Consider the following 15322-nt stretch of genomic DNA (forward strand, 5'->3'; position numbering starts at 1 on the left):
AACAGCAACTGACGCAGGATACAAGACTTTGATAATCAGGCTGACTGTGTGCTACCTGCAAGCAAATAACCCAAATGTAATGACTGCAACAGTAAATACACTCAAGCATCTACATTTATGGTAAGTGTACACAACTGTACTTTCTAGGACTAGAGGTTACAAATCTTCTAGGGGGCAGGTGGGTACCCCTCAAAGGTCTAAGCATTGGCATGTTTCCACTTCCAAGGTGGGAAGTTCTAAGCCTGCATCTCAATCCAGACATTCTCAATGACTCTCTCCAACTTCTGCCTGTTCTTGCTTGCCCGGAGTGTCCTTTAGGGGAAAGGGTGGCCTTTTTTGCAAATGTCTGGGCCACCATCACGGATGACAAATGGGTACTCAGAACTGTATCCCTAGGGCACAGGTTTTCTTTCCACACCTTTCCAGTACCCAAAGGATTCCCGGACACTCCTCCAAACCAAAGGGCAGAAGTAGAAAAACAAATTTTGTTTCTGTTACATCTTGGAGCAATAGAATCAGTTCCTGCTCAGCAGGGTAGGCCAAGGTTTCTATTCCAGACTTTTCCTAGTTCCAAAAAGAGAAGGCACCTGGCGTCCTATCCTAGATATATCCATTCTGAACTCTTTCTTGGTAATTCCAAAGTTCAAAATGCTCACTCTGCATCAGTTGCTACAAATGTTAGAAAAGGATTCCTGGCTGGTAACTTTGGATCTCAAAGAAGCTTATCTGCACATCCCTATCAGGGAAAGTTGCAAGCAATACCTTCATTTTAGGGTGGGCAAGCAACATTATCAATTCTCTGTGCTGCCGTTTGGCTTATCTACTGCTCCCAGAATTTTCACAAAGTGCCAGGCTCCAGTCATTGCTTTTTGCAGGCAGAAGAAAATTCAGATTTATCCATACTTGGATGACTGTCTAATTCAAGCAAATTCTGAGGAACAGCTGTTAAAGGATCTAGAATTTGTAAAGACTCTTCTCTCTTCCCTGGGTTACACTTTCAATGAGGAAAAATCAAAAATGGTGCCATCCAAGGAGATAACATTCCTGGGAGCGAGTCTGAACACAGCCTCCCAGATGATATATCTCACCCAGGAGAAGCAGGCAACTCTTTCAGTTTACTTCAAGGATTTGGCAAGCCTGTCCCAGCTCCCTGCAAGGAAATACCTGCAAGCTCTGGGATACATGGCCTCCTGCATTCTTATGATTCCATATGCAAGACTGCATATGAGGAAATTGCAATGGTACCTCAAGAGCCTTTGGTGTTAACATACACAGGACCTGGATATGATAATTCCTCTACTTCCTTGTCTACAGACAGAATTTCTATAGTGGGCGACAGCCTGTCTACAAAACAAAGGTATGCCTTTTCGCCCACCCCCTGCCACTCAAGTTCTTACCACAGACGCATCAGACTATGCCTAGGGAGCTCACTTGGATGGCAGATGCATACAGGGACGTTGGAATGCCCAGCAGATGCACCTGCACGTAAATCTAAAGGAGTTGATAGCAGTTCAGCAGGCCTTACTAGCTTTCAAGCATCTTCTTTCTCCAGGAACTCTGCTCGTCAGAACAGACAACAACACAGCCATGTGGTACATCAACAAGCAGGGAGGGACTCATTCTTACCCACTCTGCATGCAGAGCATGAATCTCTGGTCCATAGCAGCATCCCTGGGCCTGCTTCTCCTAGCTCAGTTTCTTCCAGGGAGGCTCAATGTTTTGGCAGACCATTTGAGCAGACAGACCCTGGATCCTCACAAATGGCAACTGAACAGAGCAGTCTTTTACAGCATCATTCAACGTTGGGGCACTCCTCAGGTGGATCTTTTCTCTTCCCTAGACAACCGTCTTCTACCTCTTTTTTGCACCAGAGAGCATCACAGCAGAGCCTGGAGAGTGGATGCTCTGTCCTTCCCTTGGATGCTGCTGTCAGTTTATGCTTTCTCTCCTCTTCCTCTTATTCCCAGAGTGTTATTGAAGATCAGGGACGAACGAACAAGGACTATTCTCATAGCTCCAAACTGTCCCAGACAGCATTGGTATCCACTGCTTCGCAGTCTCTCCCAATTTCTTCCGTGGCATCTTCCTCTGAAGCCAGATCTTTTGGTTCAGGAAGGGGAAAACATTCTACATCCTCACCTTCAGTCTCTCCATTTGGCAGCATGGCTCATTGTATGACTCTATCCTTTTCTTCTTCCCTTTCCCACAGCAGGTGATTGACTTGCTGAGGGAGGCCATGAGGCCTAGCACTAGGTAGTCCTACGCTGGCAAATGGGAAAGATTCTCTCATCGGATGCAGGCTAGAGGGGAATCTTCTTCTCAACCTACCATTCCTCTGATCTGGAATACCTGGCTGATTTGCTTCAGGGTGGTCTTTTTTCCTCTGTCAAGATCTGTGCTTCAACCATTTCTGCTCATTGTTCTTTTGAGCAACCCATTTTCTGTCATCCCCTGATGAAAATGTTTCTCAGAGGTGCTTGCAACTTAAAACCTCCCAGAAGGGCACCTACTCCAGCATGGGATCTTAATTTTGTTCTAGAGAAACTTACTCTTCCTCCTTTTGAGCCAGCTGCCACTGCAGATTTAAAGTTTCTCTCTTGGAAGACTGCCTTCCTCTTGACTATAACTTCAGCAAGGAGGGTTTTGGAGCTGCAAGCTTTGGTGGCTGTGGAGCCTTTTCTTATTTTCCATGCAGACAGGGTCTCTCTGAGAACTGACCCCTCCTTTATGCCTAAGGTGGTTTCTAGCCTGACTCTTAATCAGGCCATTCACCTTCCTACCTTCTTTCCTAATCCTCGAAATAGAGGTGAAAGGATCCTACATTCTCTTGATGTGCACAGACAGCTCAGGTTTTACCTGGACAGGACTAAAGACCTTCGGAAATCAGCACAGTTATTGGTCAGTTTTGCCTCTGGAGCTCAGGGCAAGGCTATTTCTAAGCAAACCGTTTCCAAATGGATTGCACATTGTATTACTTTTTGTTATTCCTTTCATAGCAAGGTTCCTCCTCAAGGGGTTAGGACCCACTCAACAAGAGCAGCTTCCACTTCTGCAGTCTTTTTAAGGGGTGTCCCTACTAAAGACATTTTGGAGGCTGCCACGTGGTCTTCTGTTCACACTTTCACAAAGCATTATAATTTGCCTTTGTTTTCTAGAACCAGGGCGGGGTTTGCCACTGCTGTTCTGCAGGGCATTATCTCCAATCCTTGATTCTGTCTGTTCCTCCTCCCTTTTCTCTGGGCTTTGGTAATCAACCCATTGGTTAGGACTGCAACAGTGAAACATGATGAACATAGTACAGTTGTGTACACTTACCATAAATGTAGATGTTCAAGTGTATTCACTGTTGCAGTCCTGGTTTCCCTCCCTCCTTCCCCCTTTTTGGTCCTCTCCTATTCTCTTTTCCTAAGGTACAGGCTAAATTTGGTATTATTTGCCAAAGTTGCTTTTGGTTTACACCTTGTTTTCTAGGGGGGCTTCTGACGGTTATGGCAAGAAAGACTGAGGAATGACATCAGCTGCCTCCTTTTGTATTGGACGTCCTGTTTCCTTTACAACCGACAGCCGATGTCATATTTACTTACCTTTGGTATACTGGCCGATCGAGGGCTACCGGGAGCCGGATAACCCATTGGTTGGGACTGCAACAGTGAATACACTCGAGCATCTACATTTATGGGAAGTGTACACAACTGTACTTTCTGGGAGCTTTGGAAGATGCTTTTAATGCTGCATCTTCATTTTATGAATCTCAAGGAAACCAGACAAACTTTATAAAGTGCCATAGTCTCACAAGTTTCATTTCAGAAACCCATTGCTGACCCAGGTGCGATTACTGTGGACAGTTCATAGCCTTGTTACATTTTCTAACCCTGTCTCTAATTATAAAAGACACCAGGGCCTTTGGCAGATATGAGAAGTAGGTGTGCAACTCTTCCACATTAGCTTTCCGAGCAGTTAACTACCGGTTACACACAACAGAGTTATTTGCTGTCCATGTTTGCTGACATTTAACAATCTATTGTTAGTCTTTTTGCTTCTGATACAAAACCCGTCTGTCACATATGGTGAGTTCTGACTTCCAGGTTATTAAACATTTAATGACAAGTGTATGTGATGCAGCAGATGCTGTTTCCAGAGATGCAGCCAAAAGAATGCCTGGTCAGACTGCAGATTTTTCCTAAAGATGTTAAGGCCCACATTTTAATTGCCCTCTGGAGAAAGATTTGCTTTTTGGGAATTCCACAGCTGAGGTACTTGGAGCATTAGAGGAAAATTAATGCAGAGGATCAAACAATAGAACATTAGAGGAAAATTAATGCAGAGGATCAAACAACTCTGTTATCCCCTGTCCCTAGATACCAGAGGAATTATCCTTCCAGCCCTGGGCCTTTCTTGTAAAAGCCCTTTAAACCTACTTGACAAAAATCCACAAAATAACAGTTCAATACAAAATGGCAGAGAGACTCGAAGAAAGGGCATGAATCCTAAGGGTTCTTCCCTTCATAAGAAAAATGCCTTACTACCTTTGAGCCTTATTCCTCTCAGTGACACATCAGCCGTACTTCCAAATTGGTGGGTAGTTTTTTATACTGTTTGCATCTCTGGAGACAGATTCTTGGGTTCTGAAAATAATTTAACACTGCTAGAAACTGCAGTGGGCCTCTTTCCCTTTACTCCTTGTTGAACCCACAACCAGTTCTTTGAAATTTGTTACATAAAAGACAGCTTTATTTATTGGTCTGACTTCAGCTAAATGGGTATCTGAACTTCAATCAGTCATGTCTTCTCAACCTTTTTTGATTTCCCATGAGGACAGGGTAAGTCTTAGAACCAACCTTTCCTTCATGTCCAAAGTTGTTTGAATTTACTTTTAATTAAAATGTTCTCCTCCTTCTGTTCTTCACTGAACTCAAAAACAGAGAAGAGTGAGTTCTTTGTACCTTGGATCACCACAAGCAACTGTGATGATAACTGGACAAGACTGAAGATTTCAGAATGTTGGACCACCACTTTATTTCCTTTGATAGCAAGAAAAAAGGACTGGCAGTTCCCAAGCAAACAATTTTTAAATGACTGTCTTAACTCTCTTCAGTTGTTCTCATTATGGAAAGGAGTGGACTATAGAGCTGTTCTAGAGGCAACTACTTGGTCTTCATTACACACTTTCACTAAGCACTATAAAATTGACTCCTTTTTCCAGACCAGAATATGGTTTTCTAGACCTGTTTGCCCTGGTCATCTGGATTCTGGCTGTTACCTACACCTTTGCTTCCTAAGCTTTGGCAAGGTTCTCATATAGCTAAATGCCACTGCTGCAGTGATCTAGTGATGAACATAGTATTGCAGCAGTGATCTGTTTGATCACCTACTGTCATGGTAAACTAACTTTCAGTTTGAAATTAACACCCACATCATTCTCACTTTTTATTTTTCTGCCGCACTCCTGATTGAGTTTGGGTCACTTTCACACTTATTCCTTTTTCAAGATGACATTTCGGTACTTAACATACTTTTCTAAATGATTAGACTGTGGCCTCCATCTTTAGGGCAAGAAAGCTCTGAATTTTGGCACCTATACATCTTTCATTTACCAGCATGCTAGGGTGCTTGAGCAGACATAGTGAGTGAGGAACACACCAAAAAAAGCTTTAGTAGACTAGCCAGACATCCAATATCATTAACAGGATGTGTTCTGTATTACTGAATGTTACTGCAACAGTAATGTATGTTATGAGAAGTTAGCTTACACAACTTTAGCTTTCCTGTTGCATCTTCCTTTATTCTTATTTACAGCAACGTTGAATCTCGTGTTATATAATGAAATTATTGGGATACAAATGAGATACTGAGTTGTAGTGACAGAAGTTCTGCAGTAGCTATAGGAAACCGTTTCTTAGCTTGTACATAATTCTAACTTTCTTGTAATGGTTGTAGGATATAAATACTCCATTTCATGTGCACTGTAAGAACTGTGGGCAATTGCAGAGGAAGGTGGCCAAGGTTGCATTGTGCTAAATAGGAAAGGTTACTGGAACTGTGGAGGATAAAAGCTGAGCAGGCAGAATGCAGCTCTGTAGTTAGAATATGAAAGTGATGTTTACCAGGAGAGAAAGAAAGAAACACTATAGTATCCATTTTTATGTGCACTGCATAATGCCAAAAATATATATATATTTTAAGTAAATTATTTGGCTTGGTAACAGATTGACTGAGTGCCACTAAAAAGTAAGAACACTGACACATGAACTGTGGAAGAAACTTGAAACTGTCTGTAATACTTTCAAGTCATTTTGCAGGAAGCCTTTGCCTCCCTGCACCCCCTGACAATAGGGACTATAATGCCACTCCTCTGGTACTTGTATACAGTAGCTCCAAGATCAATGTACCTGAGTGTAATAGAGTTCATTGACAGACTACAGTCTCAAAATTATTGTATATAGATTGAAATAATACAAAAGTAGGTTTACTTAGGAGAAATAAATGTTTTGATTATCCTCTCTTTTAGGCTAAACGCACAAACCTGAAGAAACCAAATTCGGACAGAACTGGTCACGGTCTTAGAGTAAGATTCAATCCATTAGCTTTGCTTCTAGATGCTTCCTTGGAAGGAGAGTTCGATTTAGTGCAGCGAATAATATATGAGGTAACTTTTGTTGTACGTTACTTAAGAATGTGGCATGAGATTTTTCTTTGTCAGACAGTGACTTATTATGGTATTTGGAATGAGTTTATTAATGGGATTTTTTTTTTTGTATTTATGATTGCTATATATTCACAGGTTGAGGATCCTAGCAAACCAAATGATGAAGGGATTACACCTCTCCACAATGCTGTTTGTGCTGGCCACCACCACATTGTCAAGTTCTTACTCGACTTTGGTGTGAACGTGAATGCCGCAGATAGTGATGGATGGTACAAAATATTGAATGCTTATTCATGATTACTTATTTCAGTACACTGATTCAGAATTGTTTTGCATTTTTAATGGCTTTTCTAAATTTCATGCCAACAAATTATTTACAGAGAGTTGGTGGCAGAGCTGTGGAATGAAGGGGGAAATCACTTGGATACATTAAAATGGGGGGGGGGGTTATCTCCATATTTTCTAGCTGTTAGAGTAATATAATTCATTAGATTTTGTGCATCATACCCTGTGATTGACTAAACTTTAAAAAGACATGCAGATAGGTGCGTGCGAGTGTGTGCCTTCTCTGAAGATTGGGTGCTGCGCTGGAAACTCGACACTGTAAAATCTACTGCCAATCATAAGTGGTATGGTGATCCACTGTGGTGACCCCCAACTGGGAAAAGCCGAAAGACTGCTTAATGAGATGATGATGATACTCGTATAGTATTTAGGTGGTACAGGAGCAGTACAAGTTTAATTCACTTCTTTTAATTCATATAGGCTTGGCCATCACACTGTTGTCATGTTGCTGACAAGTTGTGTACTTCTCTTTCCCCCTAGTGTGATAGTCAGTTGGTCAGAAAATTTAGGGAAAAAAATTAGAATGCTAATAATTTCTTAAGCTTTCATGTGGCCTGTTCCTAAGGTTTGCACAGTAGTTTGCGTGCTATAACATATCATCTAAAAATTAATGTTCTTAAGTGAATAAAAGAAAACAAAGTCTTTTGAATTAAAAAAAAAAAGAAAAACCCCTTTATTAGGTAAACTGATAAAGTAATGGACATCGTAAGCATTTTCATGCCAAGATTTTACAAAACTTCTGAAAGCTCAAGGTTTGCTCTAAACTTAATAGTTACTTGACAGTAGAAACAAGAAAAATACTTGGACTAAATGTTTTTATTTCCAGGCAGGAATACTTGCTGCCACTAATGGGTTTCCACCCCTTAAGAAATAGCTACTCGCTACAAACAGCTGTAAACATGATTTGTTGCTTTATTTTAGTATCAGGTTTTTGAAAGCATCACTGCTTAACCCTACAGAAGACAAAATGGTTAATTTTAGCACCCAAAGCCACCTTACTACTTGAGTTATTACCTTTCAAACACCGTTTATCCCTTGAGTAGAAGTAAACAGGGTGACAATCAGAAGGTCGAAGTGGATTCAGTTGAACACACTTCAGTCAAAGTCTGGAGGCAGAACGACAACAATGTCGAACCCGACATTGTCGAAGTACGAATCTCGATCCATGTTAAGCCTGTTCCGAGGTTTACGACGAGTCGTATTTCGACACTGTTGGAATTCGACATTGTCGGTTTCGCGGAAGTGGGTCGATGATCCCATCATTCTATGGGGTCAAGTTTGACCTTCTCGTGGTAAACCAAGTTAACAATAGCAACCCATCAGTACACTTGTAAGATCTGTAGATCACAGTGTCCTTAGGTTTAGCTGCTGTAATTTACAGAAGCACTGGGAGAAAGAATATTTAAAATGATTGTATCAGCTAGGATAGTTTACCTCTTCATATAAGAACTGCACAATACCTGTTTATTTTCAGAAGAAGGTTGAAAGAGCAACTGAATACTAGTTTTCCAGGGATATTGGTTAAATTCAGCATATGGTGTTACTCATTATAGTTGACATAAAGACCTCAGACTTTACTTTGGATGGATTATATTTGTTTCATTTGATGATGTCAATCTTCATTCATTATTGACGGTTGGGTCTCAGTTCTGTCCCATGAATTGACTCGGCCATTCTAATAAGCTTGTGCTAGCCAGAAAGTCTTGGGCTAAGGCTACCCATATTGCCTGTCTTCCCTTTCCTTCCCTTCAGATCTCGTTTGCCACGTAGAGTTTCTAGATGCGTCAGGCCATGCTGTCAAGCTAAGTGCTTTATTTTTCTATATATTTCTCAGTACTTTTTCCCTTTAATAGCTGCCCTCTTTAATATTTCCTAGTTGCTTTATACCTTATTACTAAATTAGTGTGTGAGTGCTGTTTTAACCTATTTTTTTTTTTTTACCTATTTGGTATTTCATCTTTACCATAGTTGGTATAGGCCCCCACCCTTCCCCTCTTACCTCTGGAAAACTCTTAAATACCATTGTTGGTATTCTTTCCCCTTCTTTTTTCTATTTACTATTCTGGGTATTTCTCTTGCTACCATTGTTGGTACATTTAAAAAAAAATCGTTATTTCACTACTGTTCTGCATGCGTGTGTGCGTGTGTGCGTGCGTGTCAGATTGCGTGAATGGCTGTTAATTGTTTTTGTGATTTACCTTAAAAATGGCTGAGAAAAAAGGTGCAACTGGATTCAAGCAATGTGAGAAATGTGGCAGGAAGCTATCCAACTCCGATGGGCACCTTTCCTGCGTTTATTGTTTGGGGTGCCCCACTTAGAAATCCAGCCTCCATGCGAGCTTTGTAAGGGTTTTTGTGCCTTACAGAGTGGCAAAACAAGTTGATCCTAAAGAGGTTGTTAAAAAAAAACCTTTTCAGAGGCTTTGTCTGAGGTGGAGGTGTCAAAACCTCCTAGAAAAGAAGCAAAAAAGAAGAGCCACTCAGTTCCAGCATCTCCTCATTCTCAGGAACCAAAATCGCAGAAAGGCCAGGTTTCCACAGAATCGAAGTCTGAACAATTGAAATCGATGCAGGCAACTGTCTCGACACCGGAGTCTACAACCCCTTCCACAATGCCATCTATTCTCATGGAACCGACTAAAGTTACCACAGTACCGACCTCATTCACGGTATCGCAGACCCTCTCTGTACCAATATTAGTTTCCCCTGTAAAACTGGTCACCCCCCCCCGCCAACACAAGCTTTTGGTTATCCAACAGGTCAGAAGGTTGAATCCCTTGCTAGGACCCAATATTCCTCATCCATTGACCCCTTTGTTGGTCAACAGCTCAGTCCATTTATTGATTGTCCTGAATCTCTCTCGAGGATGTCCATTCATTCCACCTGGAGCCTTTCAGAGCTTGATATAGTTAGATTGGTGGATCAGCTCTTGGCGGGCAGAGGTATTCGAACCCCAACTAGGACCTCCCTCCCACTCCGAGCTGAGGTTTTTTTTCTCCACGGACTCCAGCTTGTCTTCCTCCTTCAACCTCCCTGCAAGATTTGAAGCCCTTGACGCCTCTCCTGGTGCCAACTTCTTTACCATGACAGTTGGGTCTCAGTTCCATCCTCTGAACTGACTCGGCCATTCTAACAAGCTCGTGCCAGCCAGAAACTCTCAAGCTAAGGCTACCTATAGTGCCTGTCTTCCCTTCAGATCTCGTCCGTGGTTCCGGAACCAATTCTGTGGACCTAGGCTCAGTCGTAGCCGGCCCACCCACGAGACCGTGATTTGGCTGCTGGCTCCGGAATCCCTAGTACGACACCAATTTTTTTCCACGACACCGTCTACGATTCTAGTTGCTTTGATAGTTTGAGTCCCCTCACAGCTCCTTCCCTGGATGCAGGCTTATTGGAACAGGCTGTGACCACCCCCCCCCCCCCCGGTTCCAAGGTTATCTTTCTCTGTTCTGGGCTCCCATCCCTCTTCAGGTGGGACTGCCTTTCAGATTGTGGAAAGTGCACTCACCTCAGTACACTCCCAGTTGGCACCCTGTATGTCAGAATTTCATATCTATGTGTCCTCTGGCTCACAGCTGTCACACTCTACTACACTGGGGCAGCAAGCACAGGTGCAGGAAGACACCCTACCACAGGGTACCCTCTCTTCGGAGTCCTCCTCAGACCTACCCCCGATGAGCCACCCTGTAAGAGATCGTGCAAGAGGAAGCATGTTGATTCTCCGGAAGAATCTCAAACTGAGGATACAGATTACGATGAAGGGGAAGGGTCCCCACTGTCGCCTCTTGAAGATGTCTCCTTTGGAGGCATCCTAGAAATCTTAAAGCAGAGGGGTGACTGGATGCCCACCAACCCTTCTTCTGAGGAATCTGTCTTCTTGCAGGCTTTCCATGCCTGACCTTCTCCCAGGTGACCCCGCATGCAGATGAGTTAGTCAGGCTCATCGTGCAGCGTGCTTGAAAGGGCCCTGACACTATTGAGCCAATTCCCCAAAGACTTGACAGAATACCCCCCCCCCCCAGAGGATCAACCCCACTGGTCCAAGGGTTTAGCAGTAGATGCTATGGTGGTGGTGGCAGCCACAAAGAAGGAACTCACAGAGAAGAGTCCTACTGTCCATCCTCCAAACCGAGAGTCTCAAACGTTGGAGAGATTAAGGACGCGGGTTTATGCTTCAACAACCTTTGCCATACAGTCGTTGAATTATTTGGCACATTTCACCAATCTTCAAAGGGACCTGATCACTGAACTCTCAAGAACCCAAAGAGGAGCAATGTCTGATGAGGTATGCGATAAGGTTGCCTCCCAGCTTGCGACCGTTGAATTCATCTCTAACTCATCCATGTGGTTGATCGCACATACAACCAAAGAGGTGGCCAGAGCAGCGGGTTCAGGCGTTGTCATGAGACGTCACGCATGGATGTGCTTGTGTGACTTCACGGCCTCCTTCATGTCTTCCTTTGTCAACACTCCCGTTGATGCTTTCTCGCTGTTTGGCTCAAAATTTAAAGACACAGCCAGGTGTGAAAAGGACGGAAAGACCCTTTCTGCTGTGGGTGTACATTTTTCCAGTCCTCAATGACCCTATTCCATGAATCAGAGGAGTGGAAAGATGTGGTTCAGGAAGTCCAAAGGGCCTTTTCAGGACACACATGGAGAGTTTTCTCCCCAGGGCAGAGGGGGGAACTCATCAGGAAGACCCATGACAGAGGGGGCCCTCGTAACAAGGGCTCCAGGGATTCTTTCTCTGGGCCAACCCTATCGGCGCTCCTGAGGAGCGGTCCAATTGCTCGTCTCTGGAGGCAAGTCGGGGGAAGGTTCTCTCTGCATCATTTAACCTGCCATTCAATAGCATCAGATTCCTGGGTGCAGACAATAATTACCAGAGGTTACTATATCCCCTTCAATCTTTATCCAAGGCCGCAAAGGCGAATCCCCGACACTCCACCCTGTCAGAAGGACACAGCAGCTCATGGGAGCCAGTTAACAATTTTGCACGCTGCCCTTTGGTCTCACCACAGCCACCAGGGTGTTCAAATGTATGGCAGTGGTAGCAGCTCATCTGAGGCCGCAAGGATTCCGGGTATTTCCATATTTAGTCGATTGGATCCTTACCACCCCCACCAGACATCTACTGCTTCATGCTTTATGCTACACTCTAGAACTGACAGAGTTCTTAGGCATTTCAATAAACAAAGAAAAGTCAAAACTGGCACCCACTCAAAGCTTAGAATTCATCGGAGCGACATTCAACACAAGATCCTGTGTGGTTGCTGTGCCTCTTCACAGATTGCAAGGGTTAAGGTCACAGCTCCAAGTGATACTCTCTCAAGACAAGTACCAGCTCGCTTAGTCTTATAACTACTAGGGTCAATGGCAGCGACAATCACCCTAGTTCCCCTGGTGAGATTCCACATGAGGCTGCTTCATTGGCTCCTAGCATCACAGTGGTCTCTGTTAACACAGTCCATGTCTTATCCAATCCGCATAACAAATCGATGCACCAGAAGAGGAGTTATGGAGTCTCCATTTTTCACCCCTTCAGCCCAAGGCCGTAGTGACTTAATGGGTTGGGGGGGCATCCTTAATGGGGTGGGGGGGGGGCATTTTCAGGGAGAGACAGTCCAAGGCACTTGGTCCACCTTAGAGGCCAGTTTGCATATCAGTGTCCTAGAACTGAGGGCAATGCTTTTAGTGTTGCAAGTATTCCGATCTGCCCTTCCTTCAGGGACAATTGCTATCCAATCAGACAACATGTCGGTCGTCTGGTACATCAACAAACGGAGGAACCAGATCCTATACGTTATGTCGGAAAGCCTTGAGAGTATGACAATGGGCGATCGCCTCCAACTGGTTTCTGATAGCAGTGCACATTCCCTGGAATTCCACTGTGATTGCGGACAAACTGAGCAGATGCATTCTCCGGCCTTACAAGTGGTCTGTCAATCCCATGATTGAGATTTTTCGTCGTCTGGGTCAGCCTTGCTGCGATCTATTTGCATCTCCCACGAATCACAAACGCAGTAGCTACTTCACCCTAATCCCCCCTCAGGGTGAGTCCCTGAGAGATGCTTTTCTGCACGATTCGCCCCCGGGTCTGCTTTATGCCTTTCCTCTTTTTCCCCTAATACCCCAGTTTTTGAAGAAAGCACAATGGTTGAGAAACAAAGTGATCCTCATTGCACCCTATTGGCCCCGTCAAGTTTGATTCCCCTTTCTTTGGCCTCACCTAGTTCACCGTCCGTGGACTCTGGACCCAACTCAGGAACTGCTGTCTCATCCACAGGGGCTGGTCCATCCCAACCTACCAAGTCTCAAGCTGACTGCTTGTTATTTCCACTTCTGGTAATTGCCAGGCAGAATAATCTGTCTTCCCCAGTACAAAAGATGCCTCTGAGTTCCCATAAACCGTCCACCAGGAAACTTTATCTTAATAAGTGGAACAGATTTGTGATCTGATCTCAAGGAGAAGGAGTTGACCCCTTTTCAGCCTCGATTAATAAGGTGTTAGAATATTTGTCAACTTTACTCCAATCAGGAGCCTAGCTTCTACTATCAGAGTCCATTTAGCAAGTATTTCAAATTTCCATAATGGCTTCTGTGATTTTTCCTTGCTATCTCACCACCTCTGCAAAACCTTCCTAAAGGGAGTATTTAAAGCCACCTTTTAAAGAACCCATTGAACCTTGGAATTTGATGTTAGTCTTACAAACTTTGCCCCGTCAACCCTTTCAGCCAGCAGCACCTGTGATATCAAATTTTTTATCGTGGAAGACCTTATTACTGGTAGCCATCATTTCAGCCAGGAGAATATCAGAATTGCAGGCCTTTTGTGTAAAGTGCCCATACATCATTTTTCATAAAGAGAGAGTATCGCTTAGGACTAACCCCACCTTTCTACCCATAGTTCTCAGACTCAAATATTAACCAGTCCATTGACCTGCCAGTTTTTTTCCCAAATTTTTCAAACAAAGGAGAATATTGTTTGCATTTGTTGGATGTACACAGACAATTACGTTTTTATTTTGATAGAACTAAATCATTCAGAAAATTGGACCAGCTGTTCCTGTCCTTTTCAGGTCCTCAACTAGGCAAACCAGTTTCCAAAGTCAGCTTGTTAAAGTGGTTGAGAGATTGCATCATCTTTGTTTATCAACAAAATAAAATGAGTCTTATTGACTAAAGGCAAGGCTCATTCTACCAGAACAGTATCCACTTCAATGGCCTTTCATTCTGGAGCCTTTGTGGATGACCAAAAAAATGCATCATCATCCCCTTTGGGGAGAGTGACATCCCCACATGTTATCACATTAATAACAACGTCCTAAGTACAGAATCGGTAGTGAGGGGATTTGGGCACCCAGGTTGATAGCAACCTGACTTTTGACCACCATGTTGCTTCCATTGTACAGAAAGCTTTCTACATGACCCACCTCATAAGTAAGGGTATCTTCATCCAGGGACAAAGAGGTCATAAGATCCCTGTGTTCTTCCCTTATAAGGCCAATTATTGAGTACAACAGCCCCATTTGGCGTGTACTTTGCAAAGCACATGCAGCAGCTGGAGAGACCACAGAGGTTATTCACCAAGAGAATCCAGGGCCTCAAACACATACCCTACACAGATAGCCTAAAAGCCCTATCTCTCAACTCAGTTTCATACATAATCCTCAGAGGTGACCTCGGTCTGGCATACAAAGCAATCTCAGACCCTGCCTTGATTGGATTGCTGCATATCCGCAAGTCAAGTGCCACTCGAGCAACTCATATGCATGACCTCAACTTGGTCTGCGATATCAATAGGACTTGGTGGGACAGATGTATCCCAGCCACTCCCCCATCTGTGGAATAGAATCCCTCTCCACGTCAAGCACAGTACCTCATTCTCCCTTTTTAAGTGCAACCTGATAACTGGATGGGAAACAGAAAGTACACTTGTGGGATTCCACCTGTGTCCCTGCTGGGCAGGTGCTAACTTGTCTAAACATGGGCTAAACTCTTGGCTAGGCTTATAAGGGTCTTAGGGCCAATAGCCTAGTAACCTCCTATGATCCTGTGACATTTGTGCAGCAACTACTTGGGCTAGCTCTCATACCTTTATCGCTCATTACAAATTGGATGTGGTCTCCAGGGGAAGAGCATCCTTTGGCTCAGTGGTGCTCAGGAATATACTTCCATAGGGCCTCCCAGGACATAAATTAGCTAGGGACTCTGTCCCAACTGTCATGAACGAATGAAGATTGACAACATCAGATAAAGTAGTTATGTTCTTACCATAACGTTTCATCTGAGTTGTCGATCTTCATTCAACTTGACATCTCATCCTCCTAC

The 15322-nt window shown here is 43.7% G+C and overlaps 1 protein-coding gene across 5 annotated transcripts in view; it reads left to right on the forward strand.

Moving 5' to 3' along the window:
- PPP1R13B (protein phosphatase 1 regulatory subunit 13B) overlaps nt 1-15322 on the forward strand; it is a 2314431-nt gene that overhangs the window by 2002305 nt on the left and 296804 nt on the right. For all 5 annotated transcript variants that reach the window (XM_044074501.1, XM_044074499.1, XM_044074502.1 and 2 more), the window contains 2 exons: nt 6509-6646; nt 6782-6915. In XM_044074501.1, the coding sequence (XP_043930436.1) occupies nt 6509-6646; nt 6782-6915 (272 nt within the window). The remainder of the gene's footprint in view (nt 1-6508; nt 6647-6781; nt 6916-15322) is intronic.

The sequence above is a fragment of the Protopterus annectens genome, chromosome 6.part0 (assembly GCF_019279795.1).
Source record: "Protopterus annectens isolate FY-2018-M chromosome 6.part0, PAN1.0, whole genome shotgun sequence".
NCBI lineage: Eukaryota > Metazoa > Chordata > Ceratodontiformes > Protopteridae > Protopterus > Protopterus annectens.